The sequence below is a fragment of the Leishmania infantum genome, chromosome 10 (assembly GCF_000002875.2).
Source record: "Leishmania infantum JPCM5 genome chromosome 10".
NCBI classification, from domain to species: Eukaryota; Euglenozoa; class Kinetoplastea; order Trypanosomatida; family Trypanosomatidae; genus Leishmania; species Leishmania infantum.
In genome coordinates, this window is record NC_009394.2 from 342,608 (window position 1) to 355,747 (window position 13,140).

A 13,140-nucleotide genomic window follows, 5' to 3' on the forward strand; every position below is an offset into this window, starting at 1 on the left:
GAAAAGGGCAATGGGGGGAGTTACGCTACTAAGAGCGGGGGCACTCATGGATAACACAGGTTAATACAAACAACGCACATACACGCGCGCACAGAGATTGAGAAAGCGCCTAAGCGGCGCCAACAAAATAGGAGGAATAAAACCAGAAAGGGAGGCGGAGGGTGGACGTTTCTGTGCATGTGCGCCCCGCCGGCCCTCTCTCTCACTGCAGAGAGGAACGGGAGGGAGGAAGGAAAAAAAAAGGGGCGGATGCGGGTGTGGGGGTAGTGGGATACCGAGAGAGAGAGAGAGAGAGAGACTGGCCCGCCCACATGACGTCTTACAAGCGCAGACCGAATATCCAGCTTTCGATGGCTTGCTTCTTTGTCTTGACAGTGTCCAGCGCCACACGCATCCGCTCCGCCTCCACCATGGACGCCATCGCGAGTGCTTTGCTGTCCCGGTGCTCGCGCTTACTTGGCGGCTGTCGCTCGGGTGCGGCGGCGCCGCTCGTCTTCAGCTTCGTGGCCTCGCTGCTGCTTGTTGCCGCTGTCGTCTTCGCACGAGCGCCAACGGTGGTGTCGTTCGGCTGCTGACTCATTGTGTTCGAGCGGCCTTTGCCCGCCTTGCTGGTGCGCGTCAGAGGAGGCGGCGGTGGAGTCGCGCCGCCTTGCTCCGGTATCCGTGGCGACCAGAAGCTCATAGCCAAGTGCGCCTGCACCGCCGCGTCTCCGGCGTGCTCTTCAGACCCGATCGAGTAGCTGCTGCTGCCACTTGGGTTGACGCCGTTGCTGGAGCCCTCGCTAACGGTATATGCGGCCTTTGCCGCCGCCGCCGCCGCCGCCGCCGCGTTGGTGGTGGTGGGCTTCAGCGACAACGTGGCGAAGGGCTCCTTGTGCGGCTGCGCGTGCGGCCGCAAAATGTTCGGAGACGTCACAACGTGAGCCTCGTAGTAGTAGCCCGCCGCCGCCGCCGCCGGGGTCATCTTTGCGCGGCAGCGGCGCACAAGCGCCTCCAGGCCACGGCGGTTCTCCTCCGCCTCGCGCCGCTTCTGCTCATGGATGACGAGCTCCGTCTGGTACGCCGCTGCCAGATAAGCGAGGCCCTGTCGGTGCTGCTGCGCGGCCTGAGCACCGGTGGGCATCATCGGGCTGGAGCACAGCAGGCAACGACTACCGTAGCCCTTGAACGCCTGACTGAAGTAGCCACCACACGGCGGGCCGGCGTCGCTGTAGTCGGACATGCTCGACGTGCGACTATGCGCCCGCGGCGCCCCGGCGGGCGATGGAAGCGACTCCGACCCGCCCTCGAAGCGAAACTGCAGTGGATTGCCCATTCCAACCGTCTCTGCGGCGGCGGCCTCGCGCTCCAGCTGCTTGCGCTGCATCTTCTGCTTCTTCTTTTCCATACGCTTCTGCAGCTTCGACACGATCCACTCCGCAATGAACGGCCGCTTGCCGCTCCCCGGCGCGTTCAGGCTGTTGCTGAAATCGAACGACGTACCCGTGAGCGAGTCGTGCAGATCTGTGGCGCCCTCGCCGACGCCCCCAACCGACGCACTGTCCATGGCGCGGCAGGTCACGCAGACAAGATCCTCTGAGTTGCGCGGCGCCGCAATGTCGGTCGACACCACCTTTCCGCCGTCTGCAAACACACCGAGCGTTTGGCGGCTGCTCGTGGCTACGCTGCTGTTCGGTGCACCGAGGCCTGCAGCGGTTGCTGAGCCAGTCACAAAGGAGTCCACAGCGTGGGCCGCCCTTGCGCCCGCCACTGTTTCGGCCTGGCCACTGCCAAGCGCATCTTGAATCCTCCGATTATTGCTGTCGGCGATTGTGGAGAGTCGGTTCGAGTCTCGCGCGTGCGTGGACGCTGCTGCTTCAGTCGCTGTGGCGGCGGCCTGCTCCACTGTGCGCAGCATCACCTCACCCGCCTCTAAGGGAGAGGACGGCATCCAGTCCTGCCAGCGGAGCCCGTCGAGACCGGCCCCGAAGGCGCAGGATGAGGTTGTGGTGATGCTGAGCATCTCGAGCGCCTCCTCGTCGCGGTGGTACGGGTCATCGCAGCAGAGAGGGATGTGAAATAGGAAGCGCGGCGTGCCGAAGGTGGTTTCCTCATGCTCGTCCCCCATTTCGTCGCTCTCTTCCTGCTCCTCGTCCCAGCGCGCCTTCGCGTTGCGCCCATAACCCGCTGCGCTCGCGGATGCGGCGTCGTGCGAGAATTTGGCGCGACAGTCGGCCAGCGACACCACGCAGAGCGGGCTGCCAGACGGCGGTGGCGACGGTGACGGCGACGACTGGCGCGCAGTCGAGCGGTGGAGCGAGGTGGTCAAGGACGTGCCTGGCATGGCACTTGCCGAGCTGCACCGCTCATGGCTCAGGTAATAGCTGCATTCTTCTGCTTCGGCGATGGCGCCGCTGCGGACTGCGGCGCGGTGGGCGTCGAAGGCGAGTCGGCCAGCCATTCCAGGGCACCGCGTCCCCGGCAGCGGCGGCGGGAACCGGCGGCGGCGGCGCTGGCGCTCCGGCCGCTGGTACTTGCAGAACACCTGTGGTGCCGCGACGGTTGGGGTCGCCATGGAGGTGGCCAAGGACGGTGAGCGAGGCAGGCCCGACGGGGTGCGCCGTGCACCCTGTGGAAGGGCGCCGCCCATGTTGCCGAACGAGGGCGTGTGTAGGTGCGGGTGGCTGAGGAGGGGCGTCGACGCGAGAGAGCAGCTCGACAACCGCTGGTGCGAGGGCACCAAACCGGAAGAGTTGCGCTGCTGCGTCCAGCAGAGCGGTGTTGCCGGCTCCGAGAATGTGAAGTTGTTGCTGTTGCCGAGGTAGCCCGCGTGCGGCCCCGTGGAGGTGCTGTGCCCCAAAACTGTCGACATAGCTGGCGTGGCTGTGACTGTGGCGAAGCTGTTGTTCTCGAGCCACGCCGTGCTCTCGCTGGCGGCGTAGAGGCGTGTCTCCGTGTACACCGGATGCCAGAGTGACGGCGCCTGCAGATCCCTCTCGCTGTCACGCCGCGTGTGCGGCGCCATCGGGCACGGCATGGGTTGCAGAGACGAGGCCAAGTATTGCTGTGTCAGCTGCACGGAGGAGGCGTTGCTGCAGTCGGCTCCACCCTCGCCAGTCGCGAAAAGATGCAGAGAGGACTCGGCACTGAGCTGGTTGGTGGCTGCCACATCTGTGTGGGAGTGCTGCTGCGGCAACTTCAACAATTCGCCAGTGCGGCCGATTTCTGCCAAATTGGTGAACGAAAAGTGCGACGACTGCCGCTGTGCGTGCACGGAGGTGCGATGGCACGGTGTGCCGTCCGTGTCCCTGCTGCCTACACCGCCGGAGCTGCCGGGCTCGTCGACCGCACCTTCGCCTGTGCGTGCGCGGTGTTGGGCGGAGGTCGCCCGTTTCCCTGCCAGGGGTTGCACGCCACCAGGTGCGACGCCCAGAGGCACCGGGGCTCGAGGGGGCGACGGCGCAGAGATGATGCTCGACTGCTGCAGCTTCCGGTGCCGAGGTTGGGAGTCGCTGCACGGCGGGTTGGAGGCCGCCGTGCCCGCCGCCACAGAAGTCGATGAATTCTCGCGCGGAAAATGACGCAAAGGGCCTGAGTCACACTCCGCAGCGACAGGGGCGGAGTCGCCGACGGGCGCAGGGCTCGAGCGTTCTTGTTGCTGCTGCCGGCGCAGAAGAAATGAGCGATGCCGCTGCACCATCACCGTCTTCACGTTGAGCAGCGGGGGCGTGTCCTTACCTCCTCCGGCATTGGCGGCAGCAGCCCCTTTGATCGTCGCGCTCCGCATCACCATCTTTGGCCCAGCCGCCGCGGAGGCGTAGAGGGGTGTCGACGGCACAGACGGCATCGGGGACTGCAGGGCGGAGAAGGCACTGTTTACTAGCGTGGGGCTGTCTAAGTTGATCCACGCCTTCCCGCTCGGCCTGGGATCAGAGAAGCTTGGACCGCTTGTGCTCAGGGGGTAAGGGCGCTGAATGTCGGCCACATCGCGGGGACCGCTGCCTTTCTGCTGCTGCTGCTGCTGCTGCGGCACATGCGGGGACAACGTGGCGCAGGAGAGAGCGGACGTCATGGACTGCGAGGCAGACGGGTTTGCCGGGGCCAGGCTGGACGGCTGATACGGACTCGACCCTCGATCTGTGCTGTGGTTGAGACTGTGGTGATGTGTAGACCACGTGCGCGCAGTGCTGCACGTGTTGGCAGTCACGTATGTGACGCGGAGGCGATTCGGTCCGCTGGCGGAGGCAACGCCAGCCGATGAGCCGCGAAGGCTGTGGGAGCCGACTGGGCCCATCGCGCCGAGAGGTCTGCTCGAGTTCCCTGCCACGCCAACTTGGCGCGAGTAATAGTAGGAGTCGTAAGCCGCGGCCTCGTCGGCGTAGTCCTGCAGAGGAGTGCGAACGATGAAAAGCGAGTTTGGCCGGCGGACAACGCTGTGAAGGGTGGCAGAGAAATTATCTGCGCTGGATGGCGTTGGCATCTCCGAGCCAGAGATACTGAGCGCCAACGTCCGCGCCGCCGTGTTGGTGCTCTGCGAAAGAATCGTGGTGCCCTTCAGCGGTGGGTACCGGGCGAAGGGGCGGACTGGAAGTGCGCCGCTGCTGCTGTCGTTGATGGAGGCGTTGCTGGCAACAACGTGCGAGGCAACCTCCTCGTCCTCGCCCTGGCCGTGCATGCGTGCGTGTGAGCGCGCATCGGCACGGCCGCCGGTAGAGGAGAGGGAAGCGCGTCTTCCTGTAGCTGCCGTGGCGTTGGTGGTGTGACCGGCTTCTCTATCACTGGGGCACAGTTTCTGCTGCTTCTGCAGCGGTGCGTCAGCGCGTGGAGTGCTGTCGGACAAGAAGGCGCTAGCCACAGTACTGGGCTGGCGTGGGGCGGAACGACCCACTGTCGTGGCAGCGTCCGAGAAGTTCACCGATCTTGGCACCAGTGGCGGCGCGAAGCCCTGATGCGGCACCTTTTCCTGGGCTGTGCTGTAGCGCTTTTCTTCATACACGGCCGCTTCCACCGCGACTTCTCGGACATCCAAGCTCGGCGACGGCCTTGCGTGGCGCATTAACTGTTGCAGGTACATCGCGTTCTCTGGCTGCGCGAGGGCTGGGTACTGCGCAAAGAAGCGACGCCGTCGCTGCCGTGCACCGCTCCAACGAATCGTCACGTGCACAGGTCGATGCCCGTTTCGACCGGCCGCCTGCCTTCCTCGGTACGGCGGACTGTGCGGAAGGCGAATATTCAGCGGATCGCGGATGTAGCCTGCTTTCTCGCTGCCGTTGTCACTGTCGGCGGCGTTGCTGCCGATGGTGCTGATAGAGTTTCCAGTGGTTTTCTTTTTCTTCGTCGCGGCTGGCCCGCTGCTAGGACCGCCTGTGGCCGTTGCCGCGGCGCTGCTGCGCACCGTCTTTAGTTTCGTGTCGTTCGCGTCGACATGCACCGACTTGGCTTTATTCTTGTTCCTCTTCGATGTGGCGGGTGCGGCGGAGGCAGAGTCGTCGACGACACTCGTGGGCGCTTCGTCGGGCTCTTTCTTTGGTGTGCCCACTGCCGCCTTCTTGACAGTGGCTGCTGCTGCTGCTGCGCGGGCGTGTGGAAGCGATGCGCTCTTTGCCGCCGCGCTCGCCAAGGGACTGGGAGAGGGGTGATCGGCGGCTACGGCCTTGACCCGGCCGCTGACCAGCGCGGAGGAGCTCGCTGCGGGGGCGCTGGTACTCTTGCTGTTGTTGACCGCTGCTGTGGTTGCGCCTGCTGCGTGCGTCAACAACGTTGCCCGCTTCGCCTTCGCTTCTACTGCTGCTGCCGGCTTTGCTGTGACGACCAACGAGCTGCTGAGCTTGCTGGCTCGCGTAAGCGACGAAGCACTGGAGGTGGTTAGTCTAGCGCCAACAACGCGAGCTGCCGAGCTTGTCGAATTCAAGCTGGCGCTGTTACTGCTGATTCGCCGCTTCGCTTTCGCTTGCGATGCGCCCGTTCTCGTCTGCTGATGCTGCTGCTCCGGCAGAGCCGCCTCGCCACAACGGCTTCGACAGCCGGCCTTCACGGGTTCCCTGCGCTTGCGCTTCAGGCGCAGGCTGAAGGTCTCATACGGATTGAACGCCCCACTACCACCGCCGCCGCTCTTCTTACTTTCATCTTGGCCGGCGACCGCCGCCGCAGGCGGGGAGGCCCCAGTCGCTTGGCACCGGGGTTGCTCTTCAGCCTCATCGATATCATGGGGTGTCTTGTGGTAGTGCGGGGCCGGCCAATGGCGGCGCAGCTCGGCACGGCAGCTGGGGTGCAGGCTGATGTGCCACGCCAGGTCCGACAAGAATGCTCGGTTCATCACCCTTGTCCGTCTCTTGTTTTGCGTGTGTTTGCTTTGTGGCGGCTGGTTGATGTTGTTCGCCCTCTGGACCGACAGCAGGTGCTCTACGCTGCGTCGGCGATGTGCGCACCAGAGGAGGAGGAGCAGGAGGGGGTGGGGGCGGAAAGAGAGAGCCGCTCCAACACAAGCGTCGTACGGCCCTGCGCCTGAGAAAGAGGTGGCTGGTAGGTGTGTGTGCGTGTGCGAGGTGGCGGAGCGCCCACTCTAATAACCACGAAAGAAAAAAACAAACGAATCAAAGACAACGCTCGAGATCGGCGTCGAGAGAGAAGGGGTGGCGAGAGACGCAAAAAGGCAGCCGCGACACCGAAGAACAACAACAGACGTCCACCCGCGCTCGCCGATGATCGCCGGCCTAAAGCGGTGCGGCGTTGGCCGTGTTGTGTGGCCTTTGTGGATGTGTGCGGGGGAGGGGGGCAGTGAGAGAGGAGGAGGAGGAGGCCTGTGGGTGGAGATGGGAGGAAAGGCTTGTGTGTGTGTGTGTATGTGTGAGAAGGGTCACAAGGACAACATGCACACACACACACACACACACACACACGGCAAAAAAAAAACGAGTAAAGAGTTAAGAATTACGGCTGCGCGTTACGAGCTTCTACACAGGAAATTCCCTCCCACCTCTGTTTTGTGTAAAAGTCTTCCCCCCACCCCCCGCTGTCGCTGTCGCTCTCCAACTGGGATGTTTGTGTGCGAAGGCTGCGTGCGTGCGTGCATACACACAACTGCAGACGGCGAGACAGAAGCAGGAAGAGATGAAGAAGATGCAAAGACGGGATAGAGAGGGTGGATGCACACACAAACACACACGCTTATCGTGACGTGCCTGTGCGCGTGCGTGCATGCGTTGGCCACAACAAGGACGAGGGGCAAGGCTAAAGCCTACTACCATGGACAAGCATGTGCTTCGCTGAGGTGGTGGATGGACGGAGAGACAAGGCGGGCCTGTGCCTTTAGTGTAGTCCCTACCGCCTTTATATATACAGCTGTGTGAATGTATCGTTTTTCTTTCGTCGTTCCACAATGGGCGTCGCTTGTGCTGCGCGCCTGAAAAGTAGAGCCACGCAGCAGGAGGGATGAGACCGGAGCCGTCACGTGGATAAATGCCCGCACGCACGCAGACACGCGTATGCGTCTCTCAAGAAGCTCTCGCTGCCTCTTCCTCCGCTTACGTCGCCTCCTTTCGGAGCGGTGCTTCGCTCCTCGAATTCGTGACGCTGCAGAAGACGGTGGGTGGTGGGTGGCGGTGAAGAGGAGAAACACAACGAGAAAATGGATGAGGCAGCAACAAGCAACATATACACCAACGAAGTCCTCCGCTCGGCCCCTCACACACACACACACCACCACACCACACCACACACGTACAAGGAGAGGACAGCTGGCTGGGGCGGGGGAAGGAGGGTTCAGCTGAAGAGCAACGATGAGAATTGCGCAGGATTAAAGGTGCGTGCATGCCTTAGTGCATGTATGTGTGTATGCGTTTCTGTGCTGCGCATACAGTTGTTGATGCTCTGCGCGCGAGAGATGGGGGGATGGGTTGGATGGCTGGGGGGGGCGGGCAGAGAAGTGGATGAGGCGGATGTGAGGAGAAGGCTTCAAACATACAAGCTCGCATAGGTTCATTGCTCTTTTTTTTTTGGTGGTGGTCGTGGTGGTGGTGGTGGGGAACAACAACAGCAGCAGTCGCGGATGGCGAATAGGGAAGAACACGCAAAGGAGGATAAGAACTGAAGAGAGAAGGTACAACGCACTTTCTCATGCGAATGTGGCTGACGGTTGCAGGAGGGGGAGGGGAGAAGGCGTCATCTCGGCCTTGCTTCCAGCATTTCGCATGCCCACACCACGCCTCTCATCCGGCCCACGTGCTCACGTGCGTGTTCGACTTTACACCCGAAAGTGCCCACCCACACACGGAGTAGAGAGGCTCTGTCTTGCGCACCTGCGCGACTTTACGACTGTTCCACTACTTCTTCTCCGCCTTCTGCTGCCAGCGCGGCCACCGCGCGTCCGACGGCGTCACCGCATCCGTACTGGAAGGCGGTGAAGTTCACGTGCGTGTAGCCGCGAGCGCGGAGGTCGCGCACAATGTCCACCGTGATGGCCACCATCCGCTCCTGGAAGCAGGCCTCCGCCCTCTCCTTCGCCTCCTCATACACATCGACCGCGTTAGAAGACACTGCACTGCGCAGCGTCTCCACAGCGGAGTGCAGCGCACCCTCGTACTCGCGCAGCGCACGCCGAAACGGCGCACTCGGGATGACCTTGAGCTGCAGCGCCGAGCGCAGAAACTGTTCCCCCCGCAGCGGCGCCATTAACCCCGGCACTACGACGAGAGAGGGCAACGATGACGGCAGCGCCGACGCTGCTTTTAATTGCAAGCATGGCACACCCGCTCCCCTCGCCTCGGCGGCAGCTGCGCCATCTCTGTCGCGGTCGCACGGAACGCCTCTGGCGGGCGGTGCCGACGAGCGCAGCGCGCTCCGTATGTCCTCCACGTAATCGAAAAACTCAGTGGCAGAGGTGATTATCTGCGTCACGACCACGCGGGCACCTGCGCTGCCACACCCGTCCCAAGCGCCGTCCGCGATGCATTGCCGCGTTCCAGGTGGTCTGAGAAACACCTTGTCCGCAACTGTCCGCCGCGTGCATGCGGCGCGCACGCTAGGCGGGTAGTAGGACGGCGTTGTCCACAGACGACGCACGGCGCCGAGGCGAGCGAAAAGGGCTTCAGCTGCCTCCACACAGGACTCGAGCGACGGAGGACGTGGGCCACTGTGTGTTCCCTGAGCCCGTCGCAGCTGCGCCTCCGTGTCGGCAAAGACAGTGTCTACTTCTTCAAGGAAACGAAGCGAGGCCAACGTCTGGCATGTCGAGGGCGACTGCGCCGACGGCACAGCTGCAGCGGTGGCGGCATCGGCTCCCACTTGTCCGACTCCCCACTGTCGGTCCAGCACGTGGCCCTGCGGGTACCCGCCTATGCACAGGCACACTGCTGCACCAGCAGGCTCGTCACTGGCGATTTCACACATCGCTTCTCCGTCACGACCTCTGAGAGTGGAGTGGATGAAGCGCAGCAAATCCGCCCCGTCCGCGAAGTCGACGTACGGGCTTGGGGACGGGGACGGGGGCGACGCGGATGCTCCGCCCTTCTGCGCGGCTATCATGCGCTGCCGGGTGTACCCGCCGTCATCACCGCGCAAGACCATCAGACCACGGCTGCGGTGACGCGTCGCTTCTTGGGACTTCGCAGCGTCCAGGTCGGTGGCCGGTGCTGTAGCGGTGCGGCCGATAAAGTCAGATAGGACGGCGGCCGTTCCGCCCCTGCTCGCACCCGTCAGCGTTGTCGTCGTCGGCGGCTCCATAGAAGCAGGAGAAGAGGATGTGTGCTGCTTCGGATGCTGTTGCGAGTCGTGATCTCCCCCTTGTGCGCTCTGCACCGACTCCGCGTGGCGAGTGGCGCGCGTGGCGGTGACCGTGAGGACAAGACCCACATCTGCCGCGACACATTGGTGGAGGTATGAGAGCGCCTGCTGGGTCGCAGACGCCTCCATCGCGTTCGCCGACTCGCCGGCGGTGTCTGCGTCAGCCGCCAGACTCTCCGCCGCAGCAGAGGTGAAGTACGGACTGTAGCTCGTGCAGGTGATAAAGGTCGGATGTGGGACGTGGCGCAGCAGTGTACTGACGTGCGCCTCAAAGGCAGGCATGGCGGCTGGCACGGGTGGCGGCACCACGACGAAACTGTAGGACATGTGACGCGGTGCTGCAGCGGCATGTTCAGTGGCAATCGTTCGCGCCCTGTGGTTTCTATCGGCAAAGAGCGGCAGTGTGGGCTGCAGCGGCTGCAGGCGGCGCCATAGCGGCGGGGTACTCGCCATAGTGGTCCGCGAGAGGTACGGCCGCTCGGGGGAGGGAGTGGAGTGGGGGAGACGGACACGGCGGCAGCAGCGAACGACAGCGTAGGAGTTGTTTTGCCTCTCGCTCTGTTGTCGAAGCGCGCGTGCGCTCCGACGGTTGTGTGCGCGTGTGCATGAACGTGAAGGCAGGCAGCACAGAAAGGAGGAAAGGGGTGATATGCCCACAGATCACGGTGGAGCTATGGCGTGCGCCGCGCCAGTCGCGCTAGACGTGCAGGAGGATGACAGTAACGGAGGTAGCGCCAAGAAGCCACTGATTGCGATGGTGAGCGACAAGCCGCGGGTGAGTGGGTAGCGTCCCCCAGCAGCAGCCGTGGCAGAAGAAGGTGCGGTGCACCGAGGGTGGTGGAGGGTCATCTCTCCGAGGCTTGCCCGCGCGGAGCGAGGGCCCCCCTACAGCACGCCTTGCACACGCCGCACACCGTGATAAGCAAGTTGGCGAAGATATGTTCTGGATAAGAGAGAAGACAGCTTGCAAGAATGTGTGTGCGTTTTTGTGTGTGGGCGCGAGGCAGCGTGGCAGCAGCGTCAGCGCCATGCACAACGAGCAGCAGAGTTGCCACGCCAACTTGGCTGCTTCCCTCTCCCTTTGTTCTCGTGGTGCCTCACTGCTCCGCGGACGCACCACGCTGTGCATCGTAGGCCGCCAGCAGCTGCGCCACTCGCACATCCACCTTGTCGTTGAACATTGTGAAGAGGTGCACCCGCGCCTGCCCATGTCGCTGAAGGTCGTGGAGGAGATCCACTGTCTCCGACAGCCACGCCGACGTGAGGCGGCAAGACGCGCAACGCCGCACCTCACGCACGCGTGCTTCAACTTGGGCGACGCGATCCTCGCTAATCTCTAGTGTCGCCGCAGAGTTGTTGCCCTCCGTCAGTGCTTGTAAGAAGGTGTCATCCTGCCGCGCCGGCTCCCTTTTCCTCCGAGGGTGCTCATCGGCGAGCTGCCGCCATGCGGTCATGAGCTCGCTCGCGTACACCTCCAGCGCCTTCTGCATGCGCGCGCTGGGAATCACTTTGGTGTAGTACAGCGACCGCAGCAGTACGTGAGCATCGGTAGGGTGTGGCAGCAGCACACCAGGGATGACGGAGATGGGCGTGAGTGCGGTCGGCGCGGCTTCGTGTACGGGGCGCTGCTGTTGGGGTCCGTCACCGGCCGGCTCTGGCTGCTCTCCACCCGCTGCAGTGGCAGCCCAAGCACGCAGCCCACGCTGTATTTCTTCCACGTAGTCCGTAAACTCCTTCGCTGTTGTGATCATCTGCGTCACAATCACGGGGGCCGCGGCGCCACCATGGAAGCTGCAGCTCCCGATGCGACGATGTTGGAGCTCGCTAGGCGACCTCAGCAGCACCTTCTCGTGGAGCATTCGATGTATACAGGCGGCTCGCACATGAGGCGCGTAGATGGAGAAGGACGTCCATAGTCGCCGCACCGCACCGAGTCGTCCCAGGGTGCGGCACAGCTCCTTTAGCTCGGGCATGGCAACCTGCGGCCTGCAAAGGTGCCGCGCACGCTCCCTGGGCTCGCCGGACCTCTTCTCGGTCGATACCACACACGCCCGACGTTTTGCAACGCACACCGCTGCCGTGAACGCGTGCTCTGCGGCGTCAAAGTCCTTCTCGAACTCACGCAGAAACTCAAGGCTACGCTGTCGCGCCGCAGCGACGCTGCTGTCCCCCGTTACCACCGAGCCCGTTGCGGCGGCTTCTGCAGAGGCAGAATAGGCAGCTGATGTCGCGCCCCAAGTGCGGTCCAACGGATGTCCCTGCGGGTAGCCCGCCACGCACAGTTCTAACGCGCTGGCACGTGTGCCACCATCACATGGCTTGTGCCCTTCTAGTTGCTGATCCCTCAAGGTGCTGACGTGGTGGACCAGCTCGGCACCGGTGCGGAGGGCGCGATGCGCCTGCTGCAACGGCGATGCCTCCTCTGCGATCCCGGTACCGAGAGCCCCGGAGAGAGGTCCGTTGGGGCTGCCTTCACTGAGGCAGAGCCGCACATCAGGTGGGCTATCGCCGCGCACGAGCAGAAGCCGTCGACCGCCTTGCGCGAAGACAAAGTCGGTCACCACCGCGTCGATCCCGTCTGGGGTGGCTGCTGCATGAGCCGCAGCCTGCTCACCAGGTGACCGGGGATGGGTGCAACCTCTGCTCTCCGTCGCACTAGGAGCACTGTTGGGCACGGCCGTGTTGATGGCGAGGGTTACCGGCACACGCCAGTGATGGTGGAAAAGAAAGAGCGCCGCCTGCGTTGTCGACATGTCCTCTGCAAAGGACGAGGCGGCAAGAGAGGCGGATGCGAGTGTTGGGGGAGCTGTCCTTGCCGCTGAGGCCTTCAGGTGGCGGTCGCTGAAGTACACTTCCTTGCAGGGCACGATGACCCCCACAAGGCTGTGTCGCGGTGCACCGACGCTTGTCGACGTGGTGGCAAAGGCCACGCCACGCTTGGAAGGAGACGCGGTGCGCCGCACCAGCGAGTCGCATAGGTGGACAAACGCAAGCCACCGTTGCTGCATCCGTGGCGGCGGTGAAGCAGGGGAGCTGCTGGGCAGCCCTAGCAGGCACGCGATGAGCTCTTCGGTGCTCATCGCCTGCGTTCCTGGGTTTGTCCTCAGGGTCTTCTCCGTCTCGGCGGTCGGGCTTTCCCCCGTGCTGGCAATGTGCCGGCCACCCAGTGCGTGTGTGGCGCGATGCACCGCGCCGGAGCACGTGCCGGTGGGCGCCCCGGCAGCCCCCGCAGCAGCGGCGAAGGGTGTGCGGCCGGGAAGATGGGGAAGCGAAAGCTCCACCGAGAAAGACAGCGGCGGTGATAACGCCTCAGCAGAAGACGAGTACGACACGCGCCGCGCCGATAGCGGGCTGAGTGTACCACTGATCGTCGTCTGCGGT

General features: G+C 63.6%; 3 protein-coding genes across 3 annotated transcripts; all 3 read right to left on the bottom strand.

Moving 5' to 3' along the window:
* Positions 1 to 319: 319 nt before the first annotated feature.
* Positions 320 to 6,295, bottom strand: LINJ_10_0800 (conserved hypothetical protein; the record flags this gene model as incomplete). Its single annotated transcript, XM_001463691.1, has 1 exon — positions 320 to 6,295. One exon carries the CDS (start codon positions 6,293 to 6,295, stop codon positions 320 to 322), a length of 5,976 nt encoding a protein of 1,991 aa, XP_001463728.1.
* A 1,991-nt stretch (positions 6,296 to 8,286) lies between these two features.
* Positions 8,287 to 10,212, bottom strand: LINJ_10_0810 (conserved hypothetical protein; the record flags this gene model as incomplete). Its single annotated transcript, XM_001463692.1, has 1 exon — positions 8,287 to 10,212. The coding sequence occupies one exon, from the start codon at positions 10,210 to 10,212 to the stop codon at positions 8,287 to 8,289; it is 1,926 nt and encodes a 641-aa protein (XP_001463729.1).
* A 644-nt stretch (positions 10,213 to 10,856) lies between these two features.
* On the bottom strand, positions 10,857 to 12,839 carry LINJ_10_0820 (hypothetical protein, unknown function; the record flags this gene model as incomplete). The annotated part of the gene is made up of 1 exon (XM_001463693.2): positions 10,857 to 12,839. One exon carries the CDS (start codon positions 12,837 to 12,839, stop codon positions 10,857 to 10,859), a length of 1,983 nt encoding a protein of 660 aa, XP_001463730.2.
* Positions 12,840 to 13,140: the final 301 nt, after the last annotated feature.